A 12,654-nucleotide genomic window follows, 5' to 3' on the forward strand; every position below is an offset into this window, starting at 1 on the left:
TCGGAAGTTTAGAGGATTATTCGTACGAGTCCAATAAAATCAAAAGCATGGATAACCGTCAGTTCAAGTCTGATTCCAAAGCACGGGTAATTGTTAGTTCAAGTCCAATAAATTCCAAAGCTTGGAATTTTGTCCGTACAAGTCCAACGGAGTCTGCTCGGGTCAGAAATAATTCAAATTCAAGCCGGATCCACATCAAGCTCGGGTCAGAAATAATTCAAATTCAGTCCGAGTACACATCAAAGTTCGGGTCATAAATAATTCAATCCAGGTCCACATCAAATTCGGGTCAGAATTCAGTCTAACAGCGTAAGTCCGCAAAAAAACACAATTCCAAGGACCAAATAACATTTTTACCAAAAAAATCAATAATTCAACGAAGATGATCTCATTCAGCAGCGGCAGCAGGGGTATCGAGAAACTTTACTCTGCAAAATGGGCAAGCAAAATTACGTATCAACCCCTGAAGGGTACAGGGAATTAGGGAAAAATCATGAGCAATAATTGATAGGTTCAATTCTTACTACAACGGTTGGGATAAGGATAAAGGTTGGAATATGAACAAGGATAAATAGTTGGAATAAGGATAAAAATATAATTCGAGAATTATTATTCAATGTTTGGTACGTGGGATAGGGATAGGGATAAAATAATACATTTTACTATTTTAACCTTATTTAAACTACATAACATTAATTTGAGGGATAAGATGGACTTTTCCATCCTATTAAAATCGCTCCTTATACCACCCCACTCCTGGATTTCCTGGGTATAGGATTTGAGGGATAAGACTTATCCCTCATCTGTATACCTCTTTTATCTCACAAACAGACGCGGAATAACTTATCTTATGTGTTTTATCACTATCCCACCTCCTATGTCCCTCCTAACAAACAGCCCCTAAATAGAGGAGATCCCGTACGTAGAAAGGGGACCGGGAGTTAGAGCAAAAAACACTGTAATTCACTGTAAGAAAGGAGAAAGCATGAAGTTGTAACAGAGTCTCATACATAAACCAAGGTAGCTAGACTACCATCCTTTTCGTGTATCCCCTGTTTTCCATTTATATGCTTTCTTTTTATTTCATGAAGGTTTCATTCATTTAATATATCTCATTATATTTCCTGTTCTTGCCTTCCAAAATCTAAAAAAGAATGGTTGCAAGTTTCACCCAAAAAAAGGACTTAACATTTCACTAGTAATAACCACAAAACTTCATCATTTAGAGAAGATTAGTCACCCTTGTCATCATACCCTTTTTACTGTAAAAATCAATCTCATAGATTGGGTGAACAAGTAAATAAATTTCGGTTTTTTTTTTCTACCAAAGGCTTCGAATCCAGGACCCCAATAAGGTCCAGTATCTGCAAATTTTACCCTATGAATGTGATGACCCATGTCCAAGAGTTCTAAGAACTCATCCGAACACAGTAAAAAAGGAACCGAGACCGAGAAGAATAGAGTGAGCAAGAAGAACAAACCCGAGATTTCTCTTCGCCTTTAGCTTTGCATGTCAAAACGAAGTCCAGTCGGATCCCTTAGGAAGTCGAGAATATCACCGTGGTAACCGACCGGCGGGACCTTCAAAGGTCTGATTAGAGTTAAAAGAGATCTAGAGAATCTATCTTAAAGGACCAAAGTAAATGAGTAAGGCAAAAGAGGGTTAAAGGAAACTCAAAATCTGCCCAGGCGAAAGAAACATGAATCAGAGAAAGGAGATGAACTTTGTATCTATAAAAAGGAAATTAGGAGAGATGAGAGACTTACGGGGTGTTTGTTAGGAGGGATACCGGAGCTGGGATAGGGATAAAAAATACGAGATAAATTATTCCGTATTTATTTGGGAGATAGACGAGTGAGACAGACGAGGGATAAGCTTCTTATCCCTCAAATCCTATACCGGGGGAGGGGGTGGTATAAGGAGGTGAGATAGGCTCATGCGATTTTAATAGGATGGAAAAGTCCATCTTATCCCTCAAATTAATGTTATGCAGCTTAAATAAGGTTAAAATAGTAAAATATATTATTTTTATCCCTATTCCTATCCCACATACCAAACATTGAATAATAATTCTCGACTATTATATTTTTATCTTTATCCCAAACATTTATCTTTGTCTTATTTTAACCTTTATCTTTATCTCTATTCCAATAAAATATCAAACGTCCGTTAGGGTGGATATAAGGATGATAGATTAATGGGTGAGTTTTGCTTTTAGGGAAGGCTTGATCAATTCAAAGGGGTGATGGATCCTGGATCCATAAAAGGGGGGCGAATGGGCTTAATAATGGTCAAGTTCACATTTTTAAATTAAATGTCCAAACCATTCATCCATTTATCTATTTACAATTGTTTTGGTGTATTTAAATTGTTATTTTTTTTTTTTGGTTTTGTAGTCTTACTTTACTAATTCTGTTTGTTTATTAAATTTTAGAATATAATCTTCAATTTGCTTTTTATATTTTCATGTCTAAATCTAGTTCTGGATTGAGATACATGTGATTCTAATTAGTTTTAACACATTTTATTATCATTATTTTAGGTTGTTATAATAAAATGTATAAACTTTTCATACCGTATATGTAATACGCATGGGTAAAAAAATAAATCAATTCGAAATGTTATTTCGGATTAATAAAATTAACCAAATTAATTCGAACCGATGTGAAAACGTCGTTCGGATTCGTAACTATATCAATTCGGATTGATGTGAAAACATCATCCGAATCTATAACCAAATTAGTTCAGATTGATGTGAAAACGTCATCCGAATCTATAACTAAATTAACTCGGGTCGATGTGATAACGTCGTTCGAATTTATAACCAAAATAATTCTAATCGACGTGAAAACGTCATTAGAATTCAATACTATACCCAATAAACGCGCACGAGTACCCAGTTTATGTCGACAATTCAAAGCAAAACAAATAACAAACACATAATGTCATAATAGTACCGATACGTCGGGCAGGGTAGGGTGAGATCGCATCTCTTCCCTACACGTAACCGAAAAAACGAACCTAAATCTCTCCGAAGACCGTCCTTATCAAAACCAAGCCATAAAGAGTCAATCCAAACAGATAGGGCGACCAATCACGCCCACACCCATATTTCCAAGTGATGATTGGTGGCGACTCGAAACCTTTAAACACGAGAAAGGCGGATCGAGCCGGCCACGCACCCCGACCTGCGGAAAAACCGGAAGCCAGGGTGCGACAATAATGATGAGGATAATTGGGTTGGTAATTCTAGGACTTTCTGCTCACCTTTTTCAAAATTATGACAATTCTAACAATTGCAAAGTCTTGGAGGCATTCTAACAATTTGTCAGAAAGTGATACTACTGATATCTCATGTACAGAAAGTGTTGATTACCAGTCCAAAATCATAAACACAATCACAAAAACAGATTTTAAATTCACACAGAAAAACGAACAAGAAATCAGAGTAGAAGTTTGCAGTTTCTGAGTTTCTGTGTTTTTTTTTCCGCATAAAGGGAGAAAAGACGTTCTTTATGATTGGAAAATTAAGTAATTGTTTTTCATTCGATTGCTTCCCATTTTATAATGGGGTGACCTGCCCGAAATTTCAAGTTATTTCTACTGCCTTTAATATGAAAACTCTCATACTTGAAGTAAAGAAAATTTCTGCTATCTTAAAGATTGATTTGAGTTTGTATGTTCAGGAGTAAACAAAATGGTTTTCCTTTCAAAATATACCCAGCAAGCACATAAAATACTTCCAGAGAAAAGCCTAAGCGAGGCATTTCAAATTGCAAACCAAAAATGTCATATATGAGAAAATATGATCGTCCATATACATACATACACTAATGCAACTTAGCACTCTAATTTGTCTGATACAGAGCCCACAACATTGCGGTTGAGAATTAATGGCAATGTTTGAGCTTCATCCCCCTGCAAACCTGCTTTGACACCAAAATAGTGTCACTGTAATTGTGTTATCGATCTGCTGCTGTACATCTCTCTTCACTGCAGGTGGATTCAACTTCAACCTGGCCATAGATTTAATAAAATTTAAACATGTTCTGTGCTATATTTACCAAATTTAAGTGTCCGCATAAGTTTTTCTGTTCCGGGGAAAACCCACATTTTCACATGTTATATGACACTTTTGCTTTGTCTTAATGACAAAGCAATATTTAGCTTTATTAAGCACAGCAATACCTGGCAAGGTGAGGCATTAAAAAGCATGGCATGTGAAACAACCACTGAAGGAGCCTATTTGGCGGGTTCTGCGAAATGATATAGCCTTGTGGGAAGACCTGGAAACTTGGCTTGCCTGGTTTGTTAATACTGAGCTCCTCATATCTTGGGCTCTCTTCTGAGCTGATCTCAACTTGTTCATAATCCTATCCATAGATGATGATCTCTTTTTTTCAAGCTTCATCTGAAAAGAGTTCTTTTTTCATGTCAGCAGAGCCCACAAAAAGATAAAGTGTCTGCTTTTACAAAATAAATGCAAAGTGAAACACGAATGGTGACAGCTGGCAACATATCAATCTAAACGCTTACGTGGATATATGTTGGGTAGCTCAGAAAAGATGATGATTATATAGAAATACAAAGATTATCTCACAAAAGCTACCCCCGTTATATTATATCAGCATTCAAGAACCAACAGACAGCACTAGTGAAGTAAACAAACTGGAGATGTTACAAGCATGCTTCCGAACCATAATTTTGTATATTGAAATATGATAAAACACATTATCTTTCCACAGGTATGAGTCAAGGTTTTTGGGGGAAAATACACTCTTGATCCCTTGTACTTTTCCAGTTTATCTATTAAGTTCCGATATAAAGATTTTGTTTGATTGAGTAAACTATTATTCTTTCACTATTGAACACTTGTACAATATTATAATTCACATTGACAATCTTTTTCACCCAAATAACTTCATGCAAATTATTACTAGACCTTCAAAAGTGATAACAAACACTCGGATATAGCTTAAAATAATAGTTCAGTCAAGCCAAATAAAAATTTTGGAGCTTAATAGAATACGGGGAACTTCAAGGGTATAAAGATAGTTTTTCCTTTTCTCTTCTTCATCAGTTACCACTTTCTGAAATTCTAGAACAGCACTCTGAAGCTTAGTGAATTAAAGAAAGCAAGTTCTTTGAGTTACAATTGTGAGCAATATAAACAACACTAAAGTTGATCATTAAATGACTCTTAAGTTTCTTAAGTTAAACTGTATGAACAAACATGCAGGAAGAAAATTACCTCAAGTTTCCTTATTGCTGCCTCAGCTTTTGCCTTCTGCAGATTCTCCCATGCTGTGATTTTAGCATCCTCTCTTTTGGTCCTGGCAGGAAAAATAATGTGGTGGATATGTAACTCTTTTCGCCAAATTTTATCCCTCATATTTTTCAATTCATTCAATGCATATAATCAGTTCATCAGCTGTTTCAGTTCCAAGAAGAACAGTATCTAAACAAGGTACTATACCAGTTGTCAAAGCAGATTATAACTGAATACTAAGAAGTGCTGTTATTTTCACTGAACTAAGAAAATTTTCCACCCGTAAAACCTTACTTGGCACTTTTTGATGCAATCCAGGACGGACTCCGATATCAAATATAAAAAAATTCAATTTAAATATGTAATTAACTTCATAATGTTTCATTTTTCAGAGTAATGGCATTCCATCATTCTGTATTTTTCCTAGCTAAGTAAGCTATTGCAAATTTTCATTCATATCAGCCAAGTGTCAACTTAATCAAGTTGAAATAAGATGGAACATTGTGCATTTTTTCTTGCTTTTTGTTAGTCAATATACGACTTGGAAGTTATTTAGGGAGGTTTGGTGGCCAGTGCTTTGTTAGGGATTAATTGTATCATAATTAACCTGGCCAATCAACCAAAGGCAAATAATGGAACTAGGGAAAATGATCTGGAAGACTCACTTGGAAATGCTCTTTGAAACTTCAGAAACATCCCAAGCTGAAGATCGATCATCAACATTTTTCTTTCTCCAGTCATTTACAATTTCTGAGCTTTTCTTCCGGTGACGAGCCTTATGTTTCTTAGACCATCTCGTGACAGTAACCCTTTCATCCACCTGGACATCCCTGATCTCTGATTTAGAGGAGATACTCTGCAGTTCCACAATAGGTAGAGCCGAAGGAGTAGAGGCGGAGAATGAAGGCCTCCTACTCGAGGATGAATGTTTGCTACCGTCAGGACTCATTTGAGTTGCTATATCCCTTCTTGAAACAGCAGACGATATATCCGTAGATGCATCCTTAGCACCATCAAGCTTCTCATCTGCAGATTCAATTCAAGAGTTGACAGCCAAGATCAGAAAGAATTTCAAGTTACACTAAACAGAAACAAATAGTTTTCAGAAAGATAAAAACGAGAAAAGCAGGCTCATGTAAGTAGAAGAAAAGAACATTTCATCAAAGATTGGCCCAGAGCATGCTTAGTTCCTTTATGATATAAGAAAGAAAGGAAGAACCAATTTTTCCAGATTACTAGGTTGAAGGAAATTAGTAGAACTGGAATGAGTAGAATAGTTACCTTGGGAGGGCAAAGAGGACTGGCCCAACGCTTCCGAGCACCCGTGCACACTAACTGAACGCGCCATGCAAGGTTCTGTCCGGACAGGAAAAGCCGCACCCTGGCCATTAGACCGAGTAGCCAATCCATCTGCGGCAATAACACCAGCTGAAAACGGAGAACCAGTCATAAAGTTTCCCGGATTCCCCCCATCAAATAGTGGCATGGCAGGGGAATACAACGAATAATACGCAATTCCCGGAGGTCCAAGAGGTCCACTCTTAGACTTTGGCCTCCGCTGAGGAAGTTGAAGCGAAGTTCTTGCCGCACCATCCCCTGAAACAGGACTAAATATCCACCTCTCAGCATCCTCCCATTTGGATGGTAACGTTCTCCCATTATTTAAAGGCAGCAATGCAGCATTCATTTGGCGCCTATTGCCATAGGTATTTAGTGGCACTCGTTCTGAGCTCCAACCTTTCTGCATTCCAACACTAGCGTGGCGATAATTGGGTGTGCCAGGGCTAGGAAATGTACCGGACTTGCGAGACGATATCGAGCTTTTTTTCATGGCTCCCAGTCGCGGGGACGAGGCAGCAATAGCATTGTTCAGATCGAATGAAGCAGGTCTCCGTCTATCTGCCTTCTTCGTAATCGCCTCAGATCTGGATCTCCGTTCCTGACACTCTAGATAAATAAATTAATCAAAGCAGGCCTTAAGATGCAGAACCAAAAGTTAATTTAATTGTTGACTAAGTTACAAAGTTTGAATACCTTTAAGAGCAAGAGAGAATGAGCTTCTCGCTGAATCAGTGAGATGGCTATCGTCTTCTACTTCTGTACTTGCTTCACTGTTTCCTTTTTGAACTGCATATGATGATTGATGAAAGGAAACAGCGAGGGGTGAGCGAATTTGAAATTTGAGATTTCTGTCTCTGTATGATTTTTATGTTTTCTTCCGTTTGTAATTTTTAGTAAAAACTAAGAAAATAAAGCGAAAAATAAAAAAATCTCAATTAGCTGCACCTTTTGCTTTTTCACCTCTTCTGAGTAGACGAGAGTGAGCTTGAGCGCGATTTGAATTGCTGTATACAGTGATTAGTTTGTTTGGATCTGGATCTCGATCTGGACCACTCGAAGTTTCGTGAAGCTCATTACCGCCGCGGTTACCACCAGTAGCGGTTTCATGTCCTGCCAAATGCTGCATCAAAATCACTGGATTTTAGCGCCGGATAAGTGTGAAAAAACTTTCTCTAATAAATTCCTCTATGGTCCTCAAAATGTAAACAGTTTCATTTCACATAATCAACACATGGAATCCACAATCACTCCAAATCCTCCACGATATAAAAATTGAAAAAGAGAAATGTCAGTCCGCTGAGTAGCTAGAAAAGATAAGAGAACACAAAACTCCAGAGCAAAAATGCACCATCATGAGCAATGCAATGCAAATTACTGTAATTAAGTTTAAAAACAGCTCAATTTCATGAAAGTGGAAGATTAAGTTTACCAGTGAGATTTCGGAGGTGAGAGAATCACGATCGTGAGCATCTGAAGCAAAAGAGCAGCGATCGACACTGGCAGAAGCAGAAGAGAAGAGACTGAAATTAGACTCAAGAGTAAAAATCACAGAATCAGGACTAGCATCCCGAGCTCTAACACCTGATCTAGACAGGCTCCGATCTTGAAATCCCAACTCCGACATTTTTCAGCTCTCAGTTGCTTGCTGAATCTTCCTTCCCGTCACATGGAGAGAGTAAGAAAAGAAAGTGAGATTGAGCTTATTTGGCTTACGAGAGAATCTGGTTCCATAGCAAGGAGCATTTTATGGCGGGTTGCCACTTAGGAATTATTTATGTCGTAATCAGTTTTTCTTTTTCTTTTTCCCTTTCTAAAAAGAAAAAGGCGTGAAAGGAGAGATATAAAAGACAAATAATTTTTCGGCTAATTTCATTTTAACAATTTGTGAAGGTGATTTTTTAGTTATGATTATGGGCTAAGTGGGGTTTTGCCCCCTTTTAACGTTTGGGCCTAAATTCATGATTCTCTTGACCTTGAATTTGACCGGTTGATAAATGACTGTAGGGCCCACATATCTCAAGGAAAATTATTTAATTATAAAATTAAAATTATATATAATAAATAAATTTTGTTTTTAGGTTTTAATTTAAAAAATTTAAATTCCACTCTATGAATTTTAAAATTTAAATAGTGTATCTTACACCCTTAATAAAAATAATATTTTTACTAGATTTAGATATTTAAATTATATTTGATATAATTTTAAATAAAATTTTAAAAATAATTTTGTATGTAAATTTACTACGTATAACTCTCAACTTGAACTTACTTGATCTTATCCACACAATTAGTCCTAATAAATAAATAACACAATTAAATAAAACAGTTTAAAATAATAAACATATTTTTATCAACAATTATATAACAATATTAAAAGAAAAATCATCCAAAGAAAAAAATCGAAATAAATTCTCGATTTCGAGTGTTCAAATAAATCAGACAGTTATTTCCTTGAACACTATTTGGTGAATACTTTTCAAAATAAACATAAAAACTTTTAAATTTTATCATTTACTAATATAAAATTTCTTATAAAAATAGAAATTTTTAAAAATTTAAGTTGTTTAGAATCATATTTTTTATTTTTTAAATCACAAGTTTCATTTTAAATAACTTTTTTCTTTTAACCAAATAACACTTAATTGGCTTTAAAATCAAAGAATTAAAAAATTAAAAGTGGTTAGGATATCATTTTCATCCGCGATGAATAATTATTTTTTATTGAAGTGGTAAGAAGTAAAATTTAAGAATTTTTATGTCCCGTATTTTAAAGTTTAAGGGTAATAAAAACAATAAAGCAAAGTTGAAGGGCCACAGCTGTAATTTATCATCGTATCTCTATGTTCTGTTAGAAGCGTGTGGGGTATTAATGAGTTTGAGCTAGGTTTTAGTTTATTATTTTAACCTGGGAGCAGATGAAGTAATGGTATGGGGGACAGTAAATCTAAGAAGCAGAGACAAAAATGATTCACAGGTGAAATTTTTTTGCTAGTGGGTAAATCATAAATGATGTCACTATATTATGAATTTACCGTTAGAGATAGATGACATGTGACTTGTAATTATAGAGTTTGGTGTGATAGAAAAAGAAGTCAAATCCTAAAAGAGTAAATGAAAGTAATTAGCAAAAAGAGACAGGTGTGATATACAAATCAACACAGTTTATCTACCAAATAAATTACTATTATCTTCAATAACTTACTTTGTTTTGCAATTTGACCAAATAAATTAGAGAAAGAAACACAGTACCAACCATAAAAGAAGGAAGAAAATGATATAGGCTTGGAAAAGGGTGGAATTGTTAAGAAATGGAAAATATATACGTAATCTAATTCTCTATTCTATTTTTCTTCCATTTACGACACTTGTCATGCTCTTTTACTTTAATCATATTAATTTTAACCAACTTTGACCTTATTAGCTTGGATTAAGGTGTAATCTAGAAGGAGTAGTTGTCTTCTTTTATCGATCTATCATGCGGTTTCGTTACTGTTAAAAAATCGTTTTACTCTCTTTATATTATCTCATTAGCCATCAATTTAGTTAACGTGATGTATTGATTATTTGAATTTATTCAAATTAATATACTAGCATTTTAAACTTACTTATAGTAATTCATTATTTCGTGAACTTGTTTAAAATAATATAACTTTCAATTTGTCAAAAAAAAAAAATTGTTCAACCGTTTAAATTTAGAGGATAAATAATATCAACTTAAACAAGTTCTGATGGCTAATGAAACACTCTATAGAATCAGGGAGACAATTAGTTTTTCTATCAAGTTCATAGTCTTGATAACCCAATTATAAAAAATATTTTTTTTTCTATTTATCCGTTAATCTTTTCTAAATTACAACAGTTTTTTCATTAACTTTAATTAACAAATCCAAATAGGTCTCCATTTTTATTTTTCGACCCATTAATCATTAATTATTCAGAAAATTATCCACATTAACCTTTGATTTAAAAAAGAAAACCTTATATGACAGCTAAAGAATTTACAAAAACTTCTTTCTAAGAAAATATTTTCTCTCTTACTTTTTCATAGTTGGTGTTTTTTTTCTTGTTGGTTACCTCACTCCAAATTTTCTTGATCTAAATAACATAACTTGAATAAAATGATAAAAAGAAAAAGTTTGTCAGAACAAATTTTGTTGTAGAAAAAGGGTATTGTTTGGCGAGGAAACAGTGGGTGTGTGATAGCATTATGTTCCCATAATAAGTGGCGCTCTGTTTGCCCAACTTCTTCGTTTATGATTCTGTCTCCTTATTTTTTTATATACAACCAATACCATCATGTGAACTTCTGTACTGTCCAACACTTGCCTTTTCAATTTTCCCCTTGCTTTCTATCTAATCTTCTTTTCTTCATAGCATGGGATTATTTTCATTCTGACTTTTCCACCGATTGCCCATATCTACCTTTTATAAATCAAACTTAGACACTAAATAAATCAAACTTAGACACTAAAAAATGATATTACGTCTCTTTTTTTTTTATATATAAGGAGTATATTTTTTTATTCCATTAAAGTACAACAATATAGACAAGAATAAAATTCCACACAAATATATATTATAATCGGTATAAAATTTACGAACGAACAAAAAAAAGATAACTTAGAATAGTAAATGCGATAAAAAAAATAACAAAAAGTAACAAATCTTATATTTATCTTATTCTAAATCCGCAAGAAAAGAAAACAGTTGTAAACCAATCGTCGTCATTTAGTTTTTTATGGTCAATTGGATCTGAGTCCTTTCTACTGGTACAACCTTATAGATCTATGCAGTGGCGGAGCTAGGATTTCACATCCGGGGGGGCTAAATTTAGCTCTGCGGTCGGATGTTATTTTCTAAAGTCCAGCCCGACAGGGCTGGGCAAATTTTTTTACCGTCAATATGATAAAACTGTTTCGTTTTAGTGTGTTAACTAAAGAATTAAGAGTCTCTAATGTGAAAAGCGTAGAGATATTTAATTTTCTATAAGTTCAACTTTGTAGAATGAACTTAAATATCAATTTAGTTTATAAATTGTCAAATTAGTAAAAAAACGTAAAATGTTCATATTATGATTTATTGTTTCGATTTAGGATGTTGTGCAAGAGGAGATTGTGTTTAAAGGAAAAAAATAAAATTAATTAATAACAATGATAAAAAAAATAAAATAGATGATAATATTGAGGATTTTTTTTATCATTAGATAAAATAATAATAGAAAAAATAAGGGTTAATACACATATTTACCCCTGTATTAACCCAAAAAAATAAAAACAGATTTTGGTTTAAAGAGGGATTTAAAGGAAAAAATTTATAATTGGTTAAAAAAAATGAGGAGCCGAGGATTTGAACCTGTACCACAAGGCTGAAGAAGAATAGCCCTTCAACAACAACTTAAACCAACCAGGCAAACTCAATCATGTTATGTGATCATGTCCACAAGATTTAACTTTTTCAGGGGAGCTTCTTGGCACCGAAAAATGCCGGAGACCGGGGGGGCTTCTCCCCCGAGCTTCGGGCTGTCTCCGCCTCTTGATCTATGGATCTACATATAAGATAATATACTTATGTTCTTGCTAAACCTGAAAACCATATGGTTATTGCGAGAGAGCAGATATAGCATCATGTAAATTTTTAAACTTAAGATTAGACTTATTTTATATATGAATAAATTTTATCTCTTTAAATAATCATAGGACTAAATTAATAATTTATTCCTATTTTTTTTAAAGAATTTATTCCTATCTTTTAAAATATGGGTTTATGTAGATTGGATTGGTTTTGGGATTTAATTTTAAATCATCACACACAAAAACTAAACTATGTCAAAGAAAAACAATGCCGTAGGAAGCTCGTATTCCAAAACATTTGAATTTTACTAATTCAATCTAGACTTATTGTTCCTCGTTCAAATTTTCAATACCAAATCAAAACTAGTTTACTCGATACATTTACATGTTAGAATGTAGGAAAAATGAAAAGTCAATACCTAAATTTTTCAAATTATATGAACATGTTGGAATCCAAACCTGCATAATATTCA

General features: G+C 34.1%; 1 protein-coding gene across 2 annotated transcripts; it reads right to left on the bottom strand.

Annotated features, from left to right (window-relative positions):
* Positions 1-3,741: 3,741 nt before the first annotated feature.
* Positions 3,742-8,403, bottom strand: LOC136201053 (uncharacterized). Of its 2 annotated transcripts, none has more exons than XM_065991601.1 (8): positions 8,041-8,403; positions 7,572-7,731; positions 7,305-7,397; positions 6,552-7,217; positions 5,936-6,296; positions 5,253-5,334; positions 4,190-4,412; positions 3,742-4,017 (listed from the first exon to the last, which is right to left on the bottom strand). In XM_065991601.1, exons 1-7 carry the CDS (start codon positions 8,233-8,235, stop codon positions 4,206-4,208), a joined length of 1,764 nt encoding a protein of 587 aa, XP_065847673.1. In that variant the 5' UTR covers positions 8,236-8,403; the 3' UTR covers positions 3,742-4,017; positions 4,190-4,205. The 2 variants fall into 2 exon arrangements, with proteins under 2 accessions (XP_065847673.1, XP_065847672.1); XM_065991600.1 differs by having other exon boundaries at positions 7,557-7,731; positions 8,041-8,402.
* Between the last annotated feature and the right edge of the window lie 4,251 nt (positions 8,404-12,654).

Source organism: Euphorbia lathyris, chromosome 7 (assembly GCF_963576675.1).
Source record: "Euphorbia lathyris chromosome 7, ddEupLath1.1, whole genome shotgun sequence".
Classification (NCBI taxonomy): Eukaryota; Viridiplantae; Streptophyta; class Magnoliopsida; order Malpighiales; family Euphorbiaceae; genus Euphorbia; species Euphorbia lathyris.